The 23,560-nt window shown below is 35.7% G+C and overlaps 2 protein-coding genes across 2 annotated transcripts; both read right to left on the bottom strand.

The window, feature by feature from the left end:
• Positions 1–407: 407 nt before the first annotated feature.
• Positions 408–5,738, bottom strand: LOC129880684 (uncharacterized). The gene is made up of 13 exons (XM_055954841.1): positions 5,508–5,738; positions 4,893–5,058; positions 3,680–3,760; positions 2,928–3,010; positions 2,708–2,823; positions 2,508–2,618; positions 2,094–2,203; positions 1,576–1,885; positions 1,419–1,496; positions 1,287–1,337; positions 1,106–1,195; positions 812–889; positions 408–622 (listed from the first exon to the last, which is right to left on the bottom strand). The coding sequence occupies exons 1-13, from the start codon at positions 5,515–5,517 to the stop codon at positions 581–583; spliced, it is 1,326 nt and encodes a 441-aa protein (XP_055810816.1). The 5' UTR covers positions 5,518–5,738; the 3' UTR covers positions 408–580.
• A 15,684-nt stretch (positions 5,739–21,422) lies between these two features.
• Positions 21,423–22,719, bottom strand: LOC129895003 (uncharacterized). The gene is made up of 3 exons (XM_055970619.1): positions 22,396–22,719; positions 22,076–22,172; positions 21,423–21,979 (listed from the first exon to the last, which is right to left on the bottom strand). The coding sequence occupies exons 1-3, from the start codon at positions 22,717–22,719 to the stop codon at positions 21,423–21,425; spliced, it is 978 nt and encodes a 325-aa protein (XP_055826594.1).
• Between the last annotated feature and the right edge of the window lie 841 nt (positions 22,720–23,560).

The raw sequence follows: 23,560 nt of genomic DNA, 5'->3' as shown, positions 1-23,560 counted from the left end.
CACTTCTCTCTTTTCTCGCTCGCTTCTCTCCCTATGTATCTGTATTTCAAAATGCATTTGATAGCAAAAATACATATATCTAGATATATTTGACTTTTGAATTGGTCAACTCATCAGGCTCATGACCTGAAGATTGCAGGTTCGAATCCTGTATTATTATAAGGCCTCCCAAGCCACATATGTTACATATTTTAGCCCACTTAGTTGATGAAGCTCACAATTGAATCATGTTTGCCGTTTCTCAATTGAATTCTCGAGGGACCAATAAATCTTTTCCTTGCTTCCACTTCCAATCTTCTGAATCGAAAGTAATCAAGATCCTGGTTTCTGTAATGATGATAAGTAGTTCTGAGGGGAAGACAACCTTTATGATCTTGAAATGTAGAGGATTTGATCTCAGCACGATGAGAGCAACTTTGATAGTTAGAAAAACGCATTCTAGGGTCCACTGCTTAGTACTCGATTTGCAAATATGATATCTATACTCGTTTCTAGTGCGTCTTACACAACATAGTATTCATGACATGGGAACGAATGTCCTAATATATTTTAGCTGGTAAACCGCGCAACTAATACTTCCTTAGACTTCATTTCCAGCCGTGTAGTAGCCCACATTCTTATCCTGCACAATACCACATTCAAGTTAAAAGGCGTAACATAATTAAGACAAGATATCGTTTCACATCTAAATTCTTTCTAGAGACAAATATTGAACTCACAAAAACTTATTTGCTACATCTGAGACATTGCCGAAGCATGAGACCATGCGTAAATTAACCAAGACTCAACAGAGTAAAAGATTACTACATGCCTGGGATAACATCCTTTGCTTGTTTCGAAATTGAGTCCTGGCTTTGTTAGCGACCGAGTTTGGTGACTTGTACAACCTCTGAAAAAGGAGCATTATCATAGTATATAAATGTTCAGTTAAATCAAACATTAGGGACTCGATAAACAAGGAAGATAATTTTTTTTTGGAGACCTAGATAAATGCAGACGCAAAAAATAAATTTACGGATCAATAAAATGTACAAAAAGAGGAAGGTCAATTGAGATATTATCCGCAAATATTCATAAAATAAGGTGCCAGAAGCACAGAGGTCACCTTTTCAGTTCCGGATATACGATGCTCAACACTAGAAACCAATTTTTTCTTCGGTGTGAAACCAAAGACATCATGAAGAAACTCATTTTCCTGCACAACAGAAACGATATAGGTAACGAGGACTGAATAGGAAATATATACCACCAGTCCAAAACTCAAGTTACGGGTAAAGAAAGTATACCTGCATGTGCTTCACAAAACCTCCTCCAAGAAAGTGCTTTAGGAAGTTTAACTGTTCAATAAATTAAACATAGTTTAAGCAAACACACAGCCAGTAACATGCTATAAGACGACTGAAAGGGACGAGAATGACCTGTATCAGTTGACACCAAGTACTTGTGGTAAGCGAGTCTCCACCAATCTTCATTGAGCTCTCTGGAGTATACCCTTCCTGATATCGATAGTAAGAAAGTTACCAATGGCAACATCTAATACCATAAAAGAGCAAAAACTTGAATACGGGGTACTACCTCAAGAAATTCCAAGATATCTCGAAATGTATTTCTTTGACTGTTTAAGTCCTTTTTGGCTGATCCTTTGCCTCCTGCCTCTACAGAAAGACTTCTCACCTGATTCAGGACCTTTGCCCTTAATCCCTGGATATGTAAAATATCCTTAGATTTGTTTGCTTCATCTGTGGAGCTGTCACTAGATCCTTTATCTTCAACAGAGAACTTTTCAAGACTCCCGACATCAAAAACTAAAGCAAGTGCTTCACCAGCTGCAATGCGGACAGCTCTATCATCCTTGTCCAGCAGAGTTGAAAAGTAGGAAATTGACCTGCAACATAGGAAGAGACATATTTCAATTATCTCTCAAACAAACACCAGATACAACCTTTCATCCCACTCTAATCTTCATTCATATATACCACACGAATAACATGTCCTTTGCAGGAAGTTACAAGTATTGCTTCTCTCTTCTTCTTCCTTTCTTTTATTAGTTTTTTTCTTTTCATTAAGGGTAGGTCTGGAATTCTGGTACATACCCTTGCCAGCTTTTCGGGTTTAGTGCCAATCCACCAACAGTAGTAAGGAGGAAAGACCAAGCAGATACCATTGCTGTTATCATTGGTGGTGAAGGCTTAGCGGTGGCCACCTGATCAATGAACCAGATACAACTGTCAATGAGATATATAATGAAAACCATGTAAGCAAACAACAAAATGCTCAGACAGGGACCAATGTTGGAATTTCTATTACAATATACCATCCACATAACAGCAGCAAGACCAAACTCTCAGAAAGTGAAAATAAGCATAAAAATTATGTAAGCAAAACAGCAATATTCACATATAAGGATAAAGGATCGGCATTAACATCACACTACGACATCCATATAAAAGCAACAAAACCAAGCTTCTAAAGCCATGCTCAACTGAAAATAAACATTAGTAACATACATTAGGGCCAATTTTTGGATGAATGACTTGCCACATCAATTGCATTGACTTTTCAGTTTCCTCTGGCTCTTCGCCTCCAACAAAAGTGACAATGGCCAAGCACTCCAGTAGCTGCAACCACCCAAAAAATATAGTCAGCATTCAAGCTTGACAAAGTAAATGCAAATACTAAAAGAAGCATCCACCATCTACAAACACACCGAAGATATCTTAGATGCCTCAGAACGAGATTTAAGAGCGTCTGTAATAGGAGACACTGATTCTTCCAACATTTCATGTGCTTTGTCCCCCGGGCCAGCAGTTAAAGCCAGAAGTCCTAATGACAGAAGAAATTACATAAGACAAATTTAGGCATCAACTTGAAGGATCACTATCTGAACCCCAAAGCTCATCAATATGCAGAGCTAGAAGCTTACTGACCAAGAACATGAGATGCTAAAGTTATCTCCTTGGAAGAACCCCGCTTAATGGAATTCAAACATTGTTGCAACAAAGTGGCAAACCTGCAAGATAGAACAAAATTGCGAGGAGGACACAAAAAGAAGTCACAATTACAGCAATATCACTAACCAAATTGGCCCTCTAGCACCCCACCACCACATTTCATATTAGCATAAGATAATAGGGATCATTATTATGTGATCACTTATTTGAACCAAAGATATAAAATACATCCCCCACATTTCATATTAGCAAGTTACTATGGGATTACTTATATTTGAACCAAACATATCCTTGATATTAAGCTTCTGTTAGAAAGAGTGGCAGTCAAAATCTTCATTTATTCATAAATAAAAAATTTCTATTAAATGAAATTAACTCGTATTGTAGTACTCCTAGAAACAAAATTCTACATGCACATTCTATACACAGATCACATGTGAACATTAGCTGGGACTTCTGCATGGAATTTGGTAGATACTAATAATATGGTAGAATAGTCTTTTAAGGATCTTTTACGAATACTAGCCAGATTACTCTCCACCTTTAACCATCTCTTGAAAATCAAGCTTTTTTGAAAAAAAAGAAGTATAACTAACACAAGCAAGGTAATTCCAAAAAGCAAGCATTTTATCCATAACGAACTTTAAGTAAAGTCAAAGAAATAAAAGCCAGACAACTGATAGATAAGCATAACACAACTTCAAAACAAGTCAAAAGAATTCCCTTACTTCTTTTCAACAAACTCGTGCTGTATGTCGCTATTGAAGGCTTCTATAATAGACGCAAGAGCCTTCTCTCTTGTTGATCCCCTACATAGCCAACAAGCGAGAATAAATATCAGTCACTTTCTTTGTCAGAGCCATATCCAATTCATCTATACTGAAGCAACTGAGCAAAATAAACATCATTATTATGTTTCCTTAGTAGTCCAGTCTGCTTTAGAAAAGTTCTTTTCCAAAAATCAAAATCATGGACGGAACGAATCCTAATGATTGACAAAAGGAATCTTAATGATTCATCTGCCGGGATGGCGGAACGAAATTTTGGTAATCCTCTCAATCTAATGATTGGGGAATTCGCTTTAAAATTGTCCACCCTAACTCTCCCCAAGTATATGCTTCAACAGGAATCAATATAATTTGTGTTACCTCCTATGTTTTTCTCCAAAAATATAAAATTACTTACCCTTTAGTACTTCCATATCAATTTATCTCAAAATTTAAAATTAATGTTATGCCTCTTACTTAGGAATATAGTCATAATTTTACCAAATGTAGTCAAAATTAGCAAATGTAACTTGAATGATTCTTCTATGTTCCCACTTATTTGAATTTTTTAATTTTCTTGAGAAGATAATGGACTTATTTGAAGGTATTTGAGTGTATATGGAACTTACTATGTTAATTTAGCCTATACATTATACAGACACAAGAACAAAATATTAAACAAGGATTGAAAAGTAAATTTGATAAATGAATATGCACACCAAAATTTAGACAGTTATTTAATTCAAAATTTTTAAAAGTTGAGAAAACTATGTAAAATACCAGACCATGTCAAACAAAGATAGATTTAAGTTTTATGGGTTCAATTTTTAAGATTCTTAGCATTGAACCAATTATATATTTAAAGTTATCGGTTCATATCTACTATTTATTACAATTTTAGTTGATTTTTATACATACATTATGTCTCGCGTCAAAAGTACCGCTCACAACACTACATCCGCCTCTGGTGTCAAACATTTTCTAAAAACTCAATCCAAACACCGAAACCATCTCCCAAATTATTATCTCAAAGAGTTTGTTTCCCAAATCTACAACCAAATCCAAATCCAATTCCATTTCATATGGTATTCAATATACAACATTGAATTTAAGACTGATTTATATTATGTAATGTAACGGCATTGAAACGTAACGCATTGAAATATGATAGAACCTTTTTTCATAGAGTGCATCGACACATTGATCAAGCAAAGTCTCCCTGTCTACTTGAACCTCCTCTGCACCTGAAACAATCATCTCTGATCGAGAAGTTGACGATGAACTGACGCTATCCGTGTCATCACTATCCAACATTACAGCATTCTTTCGTTGCGAACTCTCTACAACAATAACAACAATTAAAAAAAAATCCTCAATTCACAATCCCATTTTCCAATTAAACCACAATGACTATAAATAAAGAAAATTAGGTTTTCAAACTCTAAACAAAATTCCAATTCAAGTTCAAATCAAACAACCAAAAAAATCTATTTTTAGTCAAATTCCAAGTACTAGTACATTAATTACACTCTCAAATACAACCAATAAGTAAAATAACACTTCCATAACAAACCCAATTCCGCTAATTTAATATATCGAGAATTTTAGTAGCTCAGTTGATTAAAGGTTCGATTCCCCACCCAAATTTCAGCTAAATTAGAGCATAAATTCATTAAATAATTTCTAAAAAAAATAAACTTTAAACATCTACAATCAATTTTTCACTAATTTATTAGTAGAAAAAAAATACCCAAAAAAATTGTATAAATTGAACAGAAGCAAAACTTACTTCTTCCCATGGCGGCGACAGCTCCGAGTAATAAAGGGTTAGAAGCAAAAACAGGGTTGACTAAAAGTCAAACGATGAGAATCAAAGGGCAGAAATTGAGTTGAAAAAATACAGAAACTATTATACTTGTTTGAATGAAGGACCAATGTATCCATAAAGAAAACTTTAGGGACTGAAAATTGAAGTTTCTCAGATTGTTACAGAGCAGTTGAAGAAGAAAAAGGAAGGCGAGCGAAGAAAGGTATGGTATTTATATGAGAAAAATGCTGCTGTAGAAAGAGGTATTTTTGGTATTTTGCTTTGGAATATTCGTGAATTTTGTGTAAGGGTGCAGGGGTTGTTGTGGTGGCGTGATGACGTGGAGTGATCATAACCGCAAAATATTTATGAGTTCGAATCATCAAGAAAATATAAAAGGATGAGGATGAGGGAGGCTAAATTTTATTTGTTTTTTTGCAAAAAAAAAGATCGTATTTTTGTTCGAGAAGAATAAAGTAAAATGGATTAAGGACCGTATCGAAGCAATGATATTTGAAAATATATAGATAGAAGTAATTAAGAAGTACACCTGGACTCTAAATTATTTATTCTTTGTAGGTCTAGGAAAAGATTGAACATAATTTATCTTACTCATTTGTATTCTATATTTTTATAAAAGATTGTTTTCATGGCTTGAATTGATAGATATCGGATTGAATTGTGTTTTTTTTTTTTTTATGTAATGGTAATTTTTTGTCTAGGTATGAATTTTGTAATTGATACTGAAATTTGAGATTTATATCTATGGGTTTTAAGAAGTTTAAAAGTTACATGTTTGTTTATTTATTTACCTACTTTATATTTTTTCTTATTTTTGTTTGTTAAAAATTTAGTAAAAGAATTATCCAAGACATATATTTGTTTTCTCCTTGAAATTCTATATATACATACACTTGCATATATAATCAATTGATCATGATTTTCTTGGGCTAAACTATTTTATAATTATTGATAGACATATTTATGAAATAAGAGCATATAAATGGCAAATTAAGATCTATGTTGATCAAGTTAAGGTGCTTTTGAAGATCGTGGAAGAAAGATAGAGGAAAACTATATTGCTTTGGACTCAAAAAAGATGGTGTCTTAAAAGAATTGTATATTGTGATTATTATCAAAATTGTAAAATGTAATTATATGTAACTTGTAAATTATTTTGAAATCTCAAAAATAAATTTGTGTCTACATTATGTAACTTTTTTGACTAACAAAGCTTGCTAATTTGTTTTTTAATTTGTGGTAATGAAATTGTTGAAATCTATTTGATTTTTTTTAGCTACATTATAAAAATTATTGTGATTAATAATGCTTATAACAATATTCTTCAATTTGTAGCTAAATACAAGAATGTTACCACAGGATTAAAAATATAAAATAGCCACAAATTTTAAATTTTCATAGTAAATAAATAAAGTCATCTGCCATAATAGAATACATTGTGTGTACAATATAAAAAATGCTCTAGATTTTATTTATTGTGGCAAAAGAGCATAATTATTTGCTACAAGTATATATTTCGTAGCAATTTTTTTTTTACTATCATAGCTACAAACAATTTTTTTTGGTAGCTATAAGTATTAGTTCTTAGCCACAGACCATGTAAAGTTTGAAGCTAACTTTTAGCCATGCTACATCTTGCCACGAATGCTACGGAAAAATATTTTATGGCTAAAGTGTTTAGCTACGAAAAATTTCATATTTAGCTGCAACGTGCTTTGTAGCTTTAAGTGTATTTTCTTGTAATGGATTTTCCCTATTTCAAGGTGAACAATTTAATTTTTGACTCTTAAATTGGTGGTCTTTAATTTTTACCGTTATTTCTTATTTAATGAAAAATTATGGGCCAAAGTATGCTTAACTATGAAATAATTTCGCAAGACAAAAGTTTAGCCTTGTTTGCCATAAGTTGTGTACTTGTGTAGTATCTCATTTGCAAGTCTCAAATTTAGAAAACTTAACATGTATCGGCATAAGTTCGTATGAATAAGTTATGCCATGTGAATGTTTTGCAAAAGTTTAGAGAATCTTTTCCTTGTTCGGCAAAGTTTTAAGAACTTAGTGTCACAGACTTAGACTTCAACTAAGACCTCCGTGCGGCACTTGACAACTTACTCACGAATCTTTCACGATCTTGTAAGCTCAAGTAAGCCTTTAAGACTAGATCGCTAAGGGAATGCTAGATTGTAAGAAAGACAAGAGAGCTTTTATGAAGAAGGCTTTTGTATTGCTTGGAAGAATACTTGTTTGCTTCATGGTTTGCTACAAATGAATGCCCCCTCTATTTATACTACTCCTAAGGGGCCCAAGTGTAAATAGAAATTGCTATACAAGTCCCTCCATATTTACAAAGAAGTCATTCTCTAGAATTCTCTACACACTCTAGAGAATTCTAAGTCTTTCAAGACTTCTCTGCAAGTTTCTATAAGGATCTAGAGTCTTCCACTAACCTCTCCAAGACTCTAGATTTTTTTACCTTCTTCAACATCAAGTGGCGGGTCATAACACTCTCCCCCACCTGATGTGGCGACGACCGCGGCGCACTGCTGCTGCAAGAACTCCCGGATCTTGTCTTTGAACTGCCACAGGTCTTCATATCTCTCCCAGGTGGCCTCCTCCGGAGATTGTCCCTTCCAATGGACTAAGAACATAGCAGTGGCCTGTTGTCCCTGTTTTCGCTTGGCTTGGTAGTCCACAATGGCCTCGATGTCTCGATCATGGGAGGCGGTGATTGTGAGTGGCGCCCGACTTGATTCTCCTCGTCTAGGATCATCCTTGTCCTCATGGTACGGCTTGAGGACGCTGGCATGGAAGACTGGATGAACCTTAATATGCGGTGGTAGCTCCAACCTGTAAGAGATCTTGCCAACCTTGGCAACGATCCTGAACGGGCCCTCATACTTTCGCACCAAGTTTTGATGCATGCCTCGCAATGCCTTGAATTGCCTGGGGTTGAACTTGACCAAGACCATGTCTCCAACTTGGTAATCCGTGGGACGACGCTTGCGGTCGGTAAACTTCTTCATCTTCTTCGCTGCCTTGTCCAAATAAGACTTGGCAGTGTCGAGCTGCTCCTCAAAGCCCTTGGCCATGTGATAGGCCCCCAAACTCTTGCCCTCGAACGCGGCCGGTAGTGAATGTGGAGTTTGTGGCTGTTGGCCTGTGGCTAGCTCGAATGGTGTTCGCCCTGTGGCCTCACTCCGCTGTAGGTTGTAAGAGAATTGGGCTACGTCCAGTAGTCTCGCCCAATCTTTCTGATGGGAGCTCACAAAGTGCCTCAAGTAGCACTCCAGTAAGGCATTGACTCGCTCCGTCTGGCCGTCCGTCTGCGGGTGGAAACTAGTGGAGAAATGTAATTTTGTGCCAAGAATTTCGAACAATTCTCTCCAAAAGTTCCCGGTGAAGCGTGGGTCTCTGTCGCTAATGATATGTCTTGGCAATCCCCAATACTTCACCACATTCTTGAAAAATAGCCTGGCAGCTTCCTTAGCAGTGCAACCTGCCGTGGCGGGCATGAAGCTGGCATATTTGGAGAACCTGTCCACCACGACCATAATCGTCCCGTACCCGTCGGACTTCGGTAAGCATGTGATGAAGTCCATGGCCACGCTCTCCCATGGACGCTCCGCTATGGGCAGGGGCTCCAAGAGTCCTCCTGGTTGGCGCTGCTCTACTTTGTCTTGCTGGCACACAAGACAAGTCTGCACATAGCATTCAATATCGTCCCGCATGCGTGGCCAGTAGTAAATCGCCTCAATCAATGCCCTCGTGCGACGCTGCCCTGGATGTCCGGCCCATAATGTGTCGTGACTTTCCTTCATGATTCGTCGCCTGATAGTCCCGAATTTCGGCACATAGATCCTTCGCCCGGCGGTAAGCAAGAGTCCATCTTCTACCCAGAAGCGCCTTGTCTTGCCCTGAACGGCTAACTCCATAAGCTTCTTTGCCTCTGGGTCATGCTGTAGACCATCCTTGATTGCATCTTGGATGTCGCAATGTGCTGTGGTGATGGCCGCCAGCTCGAACTTCCTGCTAAGGGCATCGGCCACAACATTGCCTTTGCCCGGCTTGTACTCCAGTTCATAGTCAAACTCGGCCAAGAAGTCTTGCCACCTAGCTTGCTTCGGGGTGAGTTTCTTCTGTGACTGGAAGTAGCTAGTGGCCACGTTGTCGGTCTTGACTAAGAATTTGGAGCCAAGTAAGTAGTGTCTCCACGTGCGTAGGCAATGGACGATGGCTGTCATCTCCTTCTCCTGCACGGTGTACCGCCGTTCTGTCTCGTTCAGCTTGCGGCTCTCGAAGGCGATAGGGTGCCTCTCTTGCATCAATACTCCTCCAATGGCATAGTCAGAGGCGTCCGTATGCACTTCGAATGTCTTGGAGAAGTCAGGCAACGCTAGGACCGGCTCCTCTGTCACGGCAGCCTTGAGGTCTTCAAAGGCCTCCTTGCACTCCTCGCTCCAAACCCACGGCTTATTCTTCTTCAATAGCTCAGTAAGTGGAGCGGCTTTAGCGGAGTAGGCGCTTATGAACCTGCGGTAATAGTTAGCAAGTCCAAGAAAAGATCTAAGTTCGGTTACCTTTGTGGGCGCCTCCCACTCTTTGATGGCCCGAACTTTTGCTTCGTCCATCCGTAGCTCTCCCTGGCTGATAACATGTCCCAAGAAGTGCACCTCATGTTGGGCGAACTCGCACTTCTCCCGCTTGATGAAAAGTTCATTCTCGCGCAAGACTTGGAATACTTTCTTTAGATGCTCCACGTGCTCCTCCAAGGTGTTGCTATAGATGACTATGTCATCCAAGTAGACTACTACAAACTGATCTAGGTAGGGGTGGAAGATCTTGTTCATTAGTGTGCAAAAAGTGGCGGGTGCGTTGGTTAGGCCGAAGGGCATCACCAACCACTCGTATGCTCCATACCTCGTTACACATGTGGTCTTCGGTTCATCTCCCTCTGCTATGCGTACCTGGTAGTAGCCCTTCCTTAAATCCACCTTGGTGAAGTACTTGGCCTGTCCAAGTCTATCAAACAAGTCGGCAATGAGCGGGATGGGATACTTGTTCTTCACGGTCACCTTATTGAGCGCCCGATAGTCTATGCATAGGCGCAACGAGCCATCCTTCTTCTTTTGAAATAACACCGGCGCGCCATAAGGTGCCTTGGATGGACGGATATGACCGGCCTCGAGGAGCTCCTTCAACTGCTTCCTCAGCTCCTCTAACTCGGGTGGAGCCATGCGGTATGGTGGGTATGCGGGCGGCCTTGCTCCTGGCTCCAGCTCGATCCTGTGGTCTACCTCGCGCCTTGGAGGTAGGTGTCTTGGCAACTCTTCGGGCATCACATCTTTGTTTTCTTCAAGCACCTTCTCTATGCAAGGTGGCAATGTCTCCTTAGCACCATTGCCTTCATCCAAGCTCGCAATGGTGGCTACGAACGTCGGCTCCCCCTTCTTTAGGCCCTTCACAAGCTGCATGGCCGACAGGTGGGTTTGTCCTTCCTTCTTTGGCATCTTGACTAGAGGTACCATGCAGGGTCCCTCTCGCTCCATTACCAAGAGTTGTTGGAGGTAGGGATCGATCATCGTGTGGTACCGTTGGAAGAACTCCTGTCCAAGGATGATATCAAAGATATCTAAGGGGGCGACAGTGAAGCTTGTCTTACCTTGCCACTTTCCCAACGTGATGTCCACTCCATGAGCGACTCCGCACACGGGAGTCAATGGTGCATTGACCGTCTTCAGGCGGGTGTTGCTTGGCCCATAACTTAGCCCCAACCTTGCTGCCGCCGTCTTGGTCATGATGTTGGCTTCTGCTCCAGAATCCACCATGGCACGAGCTGGTCGTCCGTTGATGGATATGTCAACATATTGGGCAGAATAATCCCCTGCCTTCTCAGCTTGCTTCGCGATGGCTCCACATAGCCCGATCATGCCTAGCTGAGTCGTGTCCGAACCCTGCCCTTGGTCCACTTCCTTGTCCTTTCGCTCCCGCAGTATGGCACCAAGGTTCTTCATCTCCGGACACCTAGCATAGCCGTGAGGACCTCCACATATGTAGCAGCCGCTGCTCTTCGTGGTCTGCTCCTTTCTCTCGGCGTAGCCCTGTCGCCCGAACCTCCTACCGTCAGACTTGTTGGAATCATGGCTCTTGGGTGGAGGATGTTGCTCTTTGCCTTTGCCACGATCTCCCCCACCTTTGGCATGACTACTCCTTATTTCTTTGCCCTTGCCTCTGTCATGCCTGTCATGCTTAAAGTCCGTCAAGGCTTCGGCTTGGGTGATGGCCTCATCGAAGGTGCTGACTTTACGGCGCTCCAACTCCGTCTTGGCCCAACTCTGCAGCCCATCCATGAAGTGGAAGAGCATATCTTCATCTGTAAGGTTGGGGATTTGAAGCGTAAGGGTAGTGAACTCCTTCACATAGGCACGTATGCTACCCGTATGCTTCAGCTCCCGAAACTTGCGTTTGGCCTCATAGATGACATTGTTGGGGAAGAAGGCCTTCTTGAACTCATCCCGGAACTGCTCCCAGGTGTTGATGGTGCATAGACCCTTCCCGATCTCAGACTCCTTGCGCTTCCACCATAACATGGCCATCTCCGAGAGGTATAGCACGGCCGTGTTGATCCTCGTCTCGTCGCTTTTCACTTTGTTACACTTGAAGTAATTCTCCAAGTGCCAAAGGAAATTCTCCACCTCTTGTGCATCACGAGCACCTTTGAACATTGGTGGCTTGGGAGCCTCAATCTTGGCCTCCCGGTCCGCACTGGACGTCATACATCTCCCAGCATCTATGTCTCCTTTGAGTGCTGCCATCTCGGCCTTCATGGTCTCCACCGTGCTTAGCGCGTCCATGAGCCGACACTCCAAGGAAGTGATCACCTCCTTCATCTCGTACTCGGCAGCCTTGCGCACCTCCAACTCCTTCCGGATGTTGTCGTTCTCCTCAAGGGTGAACTCCTCTAGAGACTTGAACTTGCCGTCGACCTTGTTCAAGCGCTTGCCTAATATCTCCACTGCTTGCCGGGCAGCATCCACCCTTGCAATCCACTCCATGCCGGGTGTGACGTCCACGGGCTCCTCGCCTCGCTCATCGTCACTCACCTCAGTGGCCGAGGGTGAGTAGGATGTTAAGGCCTCGCTTGGTGTAGGCTCCAGCGGCACCTCCTCATTTCTCTTAGAGTTTTTCTTTCCTTTGCGGTGCTTCCTTCCAACATCTTGCTTGACGTTGGTGGCGGTAGTGGCATTGATGTCTCCCTCACTTGCCATATCCCTTAGTAGAACCTCGCTCTGATACCACGTTGTCACGGACTTAGACTTCAACTAAGACCTCCGTGCGGCACTTGACAACTTACTCACGAATCTTTCACGATCTTGTAAGCTCAAGTAAGCCTTTAAGACTAGATCGCTAAGGGAATGCTAGATTGTAAGAAAGACAAGAGAGCTTTTATGAAGAAGGCTTTTGTATTGCTTGGAAGAATACTTGTTTGCTTCATGGTTTGCTACAAATGAATGCCCCCTCTATTTATACTACTCCTAAGGGGCCCAAGTGTAAATAGAAATTGTTATACAAGTCCCTCCATATTTACAAAGAAGTCCTTCTCTAGAATTCTCTACACACTCTAGAGAATTCTAAGTCTTTCAAGACTTCTCTACAAGTTTCTATAAGGATCTAGAGTCTTCCACTAACCTCTCCAAGACTCTAGATTTTTCTACCTTCTTCAACATCAAGTGGCGGGTCATAACATTAGTCTCTATAAGCATAAGTTCGTATGAATAAGTTATGTTTTGTGATTTTTTTATGAAAGTTTAGAAAATCTTTACCTTGTTTGACAAAGCTTTAAGAACTTAGCCTTTATCAACATAAATTCAACTTATCATAAACGTGAATCGTTTCAAATGAATAATATATCAAAAGAATCGAGACATTAAGAGCAGCTCATATCTAAACTTTGAGCTATTTAAACTTTAGAGGAAGATTTGAGTTGATGTCCATTAAAATCCACCATTAAAAAGCTTTGATGCTCAGATTTTAAAATTTGACATGCCACAAATATGAATAATACATTAAAAGACTCAAAACATCAAGAGTGTCATATCTAACGTTTGAGATTATTTAGAGGAGATTTGAGCTAGTCAGAATTGGGAAAAAAATCATTGTGAAAGATGGACTGCTTCAATGTATAAATATTGTATAACAATGTATATGAATATATCTACATCTCTGATACATATATACACACACTATTTATACAATATAGATATATTACATATACATGCGACTATTTTAGCTCAAATGTGCGGTATATATTTGTGTAAAATACCCTTATTTCCTTAGGAAAATCCAGTGAGGATGCATACTTAGGTTGGCCCAAAACCAGGTGGAGGTTTAGATCAAAATTTTCACTTCCTTTTTGCTCTCATTTTTCTTCTTTGATAGCACAATTGTATCTCACCAGCAAAAAGTATAAATTCGTATCATTATTTTGGAGATAATTACACTTGTAAGCATATAACAATTACAAGAACTTTCTATAAAGCCAAAAATAAACCCATTGTCATGTGAGATGAATCTATTATTTCAATTTGCTATTTGTCATCAAATGTCTCGTATGCCCTTACTAATATCATGCTAGAGTTGCTTGCTTCTTTGGGTGTGTTTGGTAGGGAAGATAAAAAAAATCACAAAATAAGTTTTTTTTAGTTAATGTACCTAATGGTAGGAAAATTAAATTAATTAACAAGAATTTGAGGTGTTAATTCGTCATCTAATTGTTTAAGGTAGCAATAGGAAAACTACTTGTAGTTATATTCGGGTGTTCTTAATGCGCTTAATTGGGTTAGAAATAGCCAATTGAGTAGTCTTGAGTGTCCAAAAGGAACTAATATAGAATTTACTTGAAAAGTGAATTCTGTTTTTTTGGTTTCCCATTCGGTGTCCAAAGCCGTGGAGCCCCGACTAAATTCGGATCTCGCACTGCAGGGCCCACTCAGAGGTAGCGCTCCAACAAGATTTTTTCCATTCCCAAGGCTTGAACTTGAGACTTCTCGTTAAGGTAAAGCAATTCCACCACTGCACCACAACTCATTTTGGTAAAAATGATTCATGCTTGTGATCATAGGTCAGTTTACATTGGATTGTTACTGGAGAAGTGATTTCCTTGTATATATTCATGCTTGTTGTCATTGATCATTTTACTTACTTTCTAGATCAGCCTTTATTTTCATATTAGTCATAATTTTCTTAAAAAATCAAAATATCTATCAAGTATTTGGCTTAGAGTAATTGGTTGTAATATCTTATTTTCTTAATTGCTTATATATTGTTCTCTGGGATCGATCTTGACTCCTAGTTAGGTATATTATATATATAATTGTGTATACTTTCTCACTTTGATGAGTGAATTTGAATGTTATCAAGATTTCAAGTTCAAATTCCAGTTGATACCTTTTTTTTTTAACCTAAATTTTGGATTCGTCATTGTCAATAGCTTTGCTCGCAGAGGCGGATCTGCATATAAATACATGAATCATGTAGCTTTTGTTCATATCATATATATAAGAGATAAGTGTCGAAAACATACCTAAACTATTTCCTTTTTTTGAATTTCATAACTAAACTATTGGGAGTGTAAGTTTCATACCTAAAATATCGCTTATTAGTTTGAGAAACACACCTCTCTCTTTTATTTCACTCTCATCATGGTGTGTGTACTACATTCTCTCTTTTATTTAAAAAAATTGTCACATCACACTCCACATGGACAAAATGTTCTACCTTCACAAAAATTAAATAAATTATTAAAAATTAAAGATTAAAGTATTATTATCCCCCCTCCCCTAAAAAAATATAATTATAAAATAAAATATAAAATATTTTTCTTATCCCACTGCTCCACTTTCTCTACCATCCCCACCCCACCCCCCAAATATTTTTTTTATAATTTTTTTTAAAAATAATTCTTATTTCACCCCTCCCCCTCCAAATAATAATTTAGACAATATTTTAAATTGTTTTAAAAAAAATTCTACCCCGCCCCACCTATCCCTCCGCTTTTAATTTTTTTTCTCATTTTGTGTTAGATATATACATATGATCTTAAGAAAGTACTTTTTAATTGCCGCAAGACATTTTTCTTAAAATACAATTTTTTATTTCTGTTATATTTGGTACGTAAGTAGAAAAAAATAATCTAAAAATATATGTACATGTCTAACCCAAAATGAGAAAAATATAAAAAAAACATAAATAAATTACGAGCGGAGGGTTAGATAGGTTGGGTATAATTTTATTTTTTTTTAAAAAATAAAAATAATAACATTTTTTTAGGAAGGAGTGGGGAGGGGGTGAAGTATGAATATTTTTTAAAAATAATTTATATAAGAAATTTTAAAAAATAAAAAGACGGGGATTGTCGATGGGTGGTGGAGTGGGTGCGAAAAATATTTTAAATTTTATTTTTTAAAAAATAATTTCTGTTTTTTGGGATAAAAATACTTTATTCTTTAACTTTTAATTAATATTAATTATTTATTTAGTTTTCGCCAATGTAAAATATTTTATCCATGTGGAATGTCATGCGACAAGGTTTATGCAAAAAATAGAGAGAGTATAAAGAGTGTATTACACACACCACTAATGTGTGTTTTTCAAATTAATAAGTGATGATTTAGGTATGAAACTCACACTTTCAATAATTTAGATGTGTTTTTGACGCTTATCTCTATAGACTATATATAATAAATAAAAAAATTACTAAATTATTTCTAAGTTATTACAATAGAAATTTAAAAAATCCACCTCAATTTGTTTTCTCTAAGGGGGTGGGGGACTCCATCGTGGCAGCTTATTATCCACGACACGAGTTCAAAATTGTGAAAGTCAACCATATTTTTCATGATAAAAGAAATATTTAAAAAATCAAAATAAAATGCGGATTTTTTCATTTCTTTCATTTTTATTTTTATTTTTATGTTGAATGAGCAGAGAACCTACGGACAAAATAGGAAAGCCACCAAAAAAACACTATAAATGCAATAAAGAAAGAAGAAGAAAAAAGAGTCATAGTTTATGGCTGTGAGCTCTTTAACAAGTGGTGTCACATAGACCATAAATTAGGCCCCAACCAGAGGCAGAGGGCCTGTATTTCAAAACAGTTTTGGCTCCGAGCGAAATTAGAATTTTAATTTTATAATTTAAAATAAAATTTTAATTTTATACGTTTTGAATTATTTTTTTAATAATAACTTCAAATGGTAGTAATTATATTTCAAATTTACTATTTATATATATTTAATAAGTTTACTCACACTAATATATTATTTAAATAAAAATTATCGAATTCGATCAAACTAAATATACAACAGTTTTGACAAGAGAACAGCTACGTTTGTGACCTCATATACGCTGTTTATTCTGTCTGTTTCTGGTGGGCGTTGACTCTTTATACATATAAATTAATTAATTGTCATGTATATGTAAACATTGAATACAATTTCAACTTGATATATACATTGTTCCAAAAACACAGATGAAACAAACATGTGTAAAGGAGTTAACAGAAATGTATAGTTGTTATTACATTAATTAACACACGCTTTGTAACTATAGTTAGTAGGTGTAGTTGATTTAACTTAACCGTATGCTTAATCCACACGGTTACAACATATCGTTTGGAAGAATATATAAGAATAGTACTTACTAAAGTGTATTAGTAATGGTGAATATATTAATAATATTGTGATTAATTATATCGAAATTCTTTCTTATCCACTATTTTGTTTGATGTATTTTAGGGAAGTTATGTATTTTACAATGCGTATCCATATATTAATTCCTCTTATATTACTAATATTATGATTTGTTATGTATTAATAGATTTGAACGTGCAGTTGGTGTTGAACTCCCAATTCTTTAGAAATGGGATGACCTTGAAGGAATCGAGCCCAAAATAGTCCCTTGTTTTTGGGTTAAGCCTTAAAGTCATTCTTGAATTTTCAAATGGAGCACTAATAGTCCCTCATGTTTGTAATATTGGTGCACTTCTGGTCACTTCCAAACTTTTGCCTATTTTTTAATATTGATTTTGGAGAAAAGATTCAATTATGCCATCAAACTTTGAGAAAAGACTTATCTATGTCATCCGTTAAAATTTTGGCTCATTTATATTATTTTCGTCTGAGAAAAGGCTCATCCATACCATTATTTGTAAACTAAAAATATTTTTTATTTTGCAAAACTATTTTGTACATGTGATTAATTATGATTCGGTTACGTCATTAACTAAATTATTATTTAAAATAAAAAAAGGTTCAAATATGCCATCAAACTTTGAGAAAAGATTCATCTATGCCATCTGTTAAAAATTTGGCTCATATATGACATTTCAGTTAATAAATAAAGGCATGGATGTTTCTCAAATGAAAATGGTATAAATGAGCCAAACTTTTAATGGATGACATATATAAGCCTTTTCTCAAAGTTCGATGGAATATTTAAGCCTTTTCCCTTGATTTTGTCCACAATTTCATGTATGAAATTTTTAATTGTCTTTTTATATATTTAGTAGAAATAATAATATAATGTGAGAGAAGGTGAGAAGAAAAATACCTTGTTCTATTTAGTAAAAATGTTATTGTAGCTATAATTCGAGAGGTTCATCATGTTGATTTCACGTGTAATAGTACAAAATTTTATTTTCTTGCAACGTCATATGTCAAGATTTTCTTAGTTTGGCTTCAATAATATTCCTTCTGAACAGAATAAAGTGTTTTTCTCCTCACCTTCTCTCACATGAAGTTATTATTACTACTAAATATATATAAAAAGATGATTGAATATTTCATACATAAAATTGTAGGCAAAATTAATTTTAAAAAATAGGCAAAAATTTGGGGGAGGACCAAAAGTACATCAATATAGCAAACATGAGGGACTATTAGTGCTTCATATGAAAACTCAAAGATGACTTTGAGTCTTAACTCAAAGATAGGGGACTATTTGGAGCCTTTTCTCCATCTTCGCATGAGCTAATTTTTGAGTTGAGTTAGATTTAAGGTCCATTTCTTATCAAATATGGTTGATCAAAACATATGATTAGTTTCAAAACAAGTGCATTATTAGAGTTACTAATATCTATGGATGGACGATTCAAAATTCTAAGTCTCAAATTTGAAATAATATGTTAAAAGATAAAAACTATGAAAAAATATAACAAAATATTAATAAATTATATCAAACTAGATACTTTTATGTATAAAATAAATTTTAAAAATTATATATATATATATATAATGTCGGATTGATTTGATCTCGGAATAACTTTTATTAGTTAAAATCAAACCAATTTTTTTTTCAATATCGAATCAAATTAAACAAAACCATTAATCAGATTATTTTTTTCTAATTTGACTCAATTTGCGATTTGGTTCACCGCTAAATGCAACCACTAATTAAACTCCCTAGCTTTAGATATCCACAATCTTTCATTTGGCAATAATATCCCAACAAATCATTAAGTCAAAAGAGTAAATGCCACTATATGCAGACAAGAAAAAAGTTTAGAGGACCTATAGGATGATTAACATGTGGAGAAAAAGAGTCATTTGTGGTTGTGCAAGTTGTAGTAACAAAACTTTGCATTTGATCCATGTCTTTTTCATGCTATAATGAGTATAATGCATCTTGATAGGGAGTGTTTAAGAAAAAAAGAAAATTGAATTTTGTTATTTTAAATTAAAAATATGTCGAATGTATTAAAAATGTTCTTTAATTTTGACAGCTAAGAAATACTCTAAGATTTAACTTCTTAAATTAGAAAAATAATTTTTATTTATTTACGTTAATAATATAATTCGGCTTTTAAAGGAAAGCATCAAAATAAAACAAAGAAGATAACAAATCAAGAAGATTATTAAAAGAAAAAAAATATAGGGAGAGAGCATGATTTTGTATAATTTTCACTTATAAACATTAGTGATGCATATCAAGTGCGTATATAAATCAAAAAAGTTTTATAAACTAGTCAAGTCACTTTGAAAGTTTACAAAAAGAATACGTCTATTAAAAAGACCAAGTCAAAACAGCATTTGGTGATTAGACTGATTTTATATGGGCGGTGGGGAGGGATTTTTTGAAAATGAATTTCAAGCTTGAAGAAATGATCTTAGAAAAGATGTGAAGTTATTTTTTGTTTTCACTTATAAAATTCTATTTTCTAAAATTAAATACATACCCCAATACAATTCGATTTTCAAATACTTTTTGTCAAATATCACATTTTATGCACAAACATCAAATATAAAAGGGTCGACTAACACTGACTATATGAATTTTCATTTCTTTATTTTGGCACATTCCTTTCCAAAAAGATAAAAGGAAGAGTTTTTTTTTTTTTTTGATTTTTCACGATTCGGAGCTCGCATTGCAGCCCCGACTAAATCTTAATCAAGCATTGCAGTACCTATTGGCAAATTCAGAATTTTTACTTAGGGGGTTCGAAAAATAAAACGTCCGAATAAGCCAACAAAACACAATTCCAAGGGAAGTAGTATATAGTTTATAGATATAAAAAGTTAGTTCTATCACAAGAGACCTGAAACTAATAGAAATAATTATAGTAAAACAAAAAGTTACCCCTTTACAATGTGTCAATCTAGAACTAGGATGCTAGGTAGAGCAAAAAATGTGATAAGTAGAACAAAAAAAATAGTTATTCCCCACATATAACTCTAGAACTAGGGTGTTAAGTACAAACTCCAAAAAGAGATCACTCCTAATACTTTTCAAGCACATTTACAATACTATTCTGCGAGGTTTCATTACTTGAAAAGACAATAATATCATCAGTTGAAACATCATTAAACACATCATTTTTTATAAAAGGAACCATGCAACCGCTCAAGAACTCATCATTCATTCGACTTCGCAACTCATTCTTAATAAACTTCATTGCTGAAAAAGCTCTTTCAACAGATGCAGTGGCAACTGGCAGAAGCAAAGAAAATTTCACCACGAAATACAAGAGAATAACATGAATGCTTTTTTGTCTCAACCAATCATTTTGAAAGATCACAAAGCCCATTTAAATCATAGAACCTTTTTGTCTATATCACGAACATCAATAATGTAATTTGCAAGCTGATTCTCAAGTGCACACATACTAAGTTCATCAAAGTCATTAGGATATAATTCAATCATTCTCATTATTTTTTGGATATCAAAACTTGAAAATGAGTCTACTGGATTCAAACAAGCAACTCCATAAAGCAACTCAGTTGTCACCTCATCAAAACAATCATTAAATTCTTGCAGTTGCCAATCAATTATTTTACAAAATACTTCAACACGATAATGATGAAAGACAGTATAATCAGCAGGTTTACGTTGTGATCTTCCAGAGTTAACAGACGGCTCATCAAAATTAGGTACCACAATGTTATACTTGACACAAAATATAAACACCTCAGCAACAAACAAATCCCATCTTTTATTTTCCCTCAAATCTTGCAACCTTTTCTTGGACACTTTAACAAGTAGCATGGCATTTGCAATGTCTTGCTCCTTTTTTTGTAAACATGTACTAAGATCATTTGTAATTCCTAAATTTTTTTTCATGAAATGCAATATGAATGCAACCTCATATGTTTGAGCAACTCTGATATATCATGTTTCCCTAGATCTTTCATCTATAGAATGTGCAGTTTCAACAATATTATCAAGTATATCCACAATGGTACCAAACTTGAGAATAAAATAATTAAAAGATTTGAAGTGAGATCCCCAACGAGAATCACAAGCTCTAGAAATACCAAGTAATTGATGCAAACCTCTACCAGTTTTGAGTTCACCCATATCAAAAGCCTCTTGAATTTTTCTTTTTTAAGATTCTCGATATTCATCCATACGTTTATAAGAAGCCGCCAACACATTAAAAATATCTGAAACCAAGTGTACAAGTTCTCTAACTTGAAGACATTTTTTAGAAACACCAACAAGAGTTAATTGAAGTTGATGAGCAAAATAATGAATGGAATAAGCCAATCTAGTTTCTTTCTTAATCAACATCTTAAGGCCATTGATATCACCTTGCATATTACTTGCTCCATCATAGCATTGTCCACGCACGTAAGATAGACTCAAGGAATGTTGAGAAAGTAAATTGACAATTACATCTTTTAGAGATAAAACACTAGTATTTTTAACATGAACAATGTCAAGAAGTCTCTCTATCACAAATCCTCTTCTATCAACATATTGTAAAACAACCGCCATTTGCTCCTTGTGTGAAACATCAAAAGATTCATCAACCAATAAGGAAAAATAGTCACCATTTAGTTCCTTTATGATACCCTTAATTGTTTCATTCTTGCAAGTAATCACAATTTCTTTTTGAATCTTTGGATAAGTCATTTGATCATTTTGAGGAGCATTTTTCACTACAAAAGTATGAGTTTCATCACATTTTTGAGCATAAAATAAAAAAATCTCAAGAAAATTACCTCTATTAAGTGATGATTTAGATTCATCATTACCTCGAAATGCCAAATCTTGTTTCACAAGAAGTCTTACTACATCAACCGAAGCTGCTAAGTGGATTCGATACCCATGCTTATCTTGATTAGATTGTTTCTCAAATGAAGCATGAATAGATTGTTGTTACTGTATTAGATCTTCACATTTTCTTTTTGATTGATTATGGATGCTAGTAAGCCCACCAACATGTGTGTTTCAAACTAGACCTTTTGTGCAAACTCCTAAAATCCGTACTCGAAAATACATCACCTCCACCTTGAAGATTGTTATTTCCCTTGAATAAATAACAATACAAACAATAGGGTGCATCTTTACTTACACTATACTCTAACCAATCAGGAAATTCTTCAAACCATTGACGATTAAAACGTCGCATATCTCCATAAATCTCTATTTGGGAAAACTCTCTTAATAGAGGTTGACAAGGTTTTTTCTGAAGATAAGCTCTTCTAATAGCGTCACGATGATTTGGATGAAATTCCAAGATTTGAGTTCTTTCATCTGGATCAGCCTTTAAAGAACTTAAATCAAATTCTTGAGAAGAAAGTGATGATACTTCTAAATGATTAGCATTTTCTTCCCGATTAGGTTGATTATAAGCGATAGAACTTGAATTTGATACTTTGAAAAAGTTCTTCTTCATTGATTCTTGAATCTGTATAAGATAGTTGAATGTTAAATACGTTAGAGACAATTCTTTACAAATTACAATAGGTGTTACTATCAACTTCCTTTGCTCTTCTATTAGTAGTCAATGATAGTTTTAACAAAGTTAGGTTGAATATTTATTAGATAACCGGTAAGATTTATGTGAATGACTCAAGAATATTTGGTAGTATAATTATTGTTGGAAATTAGAATACCCATCATTATTATCAAAAACAATATATTGTCCTAATTCAATCATTCTAATTTAAAAATTCAATTTCAATGTTCATAGAACTAAAATTTACTAAACAATAAGTAAACATAATCAATTTCAATTTAGTTTCTCTTTTCTTCAATCTTTGACAAAGTTAAGAAAGTTTTTATTCTCGATTTTTAAAAATTCAAATAGCTTATAAATCTATTTACAATTATCAAAGAAAGAAGTAGAAAGACAATCTTGAAAGTTTCACAACTTAAAAATGAAGATAGCCAATATTTAATCAAGAAAGACAATTTTTTGAAAGAAATGGAGAGAAGACCTTCCCTTGAAGAAAGAACTCTTTGGGTATGAAACAAATCAACAATAATAAAATTATGTGAGATTTTGGCTCTTAGTTTTGGGGGGAAGAACAAAAAAAAAGTGATTTAGGGATTTGAGAAGAAAAAAAAGTGATTTAACTTTTGGAAATGGGACCTTTAATTTTTTTAGGTTTAAATATATTATTTCAGCCCTTCTTTAAAAAAAAGAAAAAAATACGTGAAAGGTGAGCCAACTAATGATTGTTCCCAAATAATAAAGAGAAATTAAAAATAAATGCCACACATGCCCACAACGA

This window comes from Solanum dulcamara, chromosome 1 (genome assembly GCF_947179165.1).
Source record: "Solanum dulcamara chromosome 1, daSolDulc1.2, whole genome shotgun sequence".
In the NCBI taxonomy this organism is placed as follows: domain Eukaryota; kingdom Viridiplantae; phylum Streptophyta; class Magnoliopsida; order Solanales; family Solanaceae; genus Solanum; species Solanum dulcamara.
Note: the sequence above shows the minus strand (reverse complement) of the source record. Positions and strands in the feature narration are given on the sequence as shown.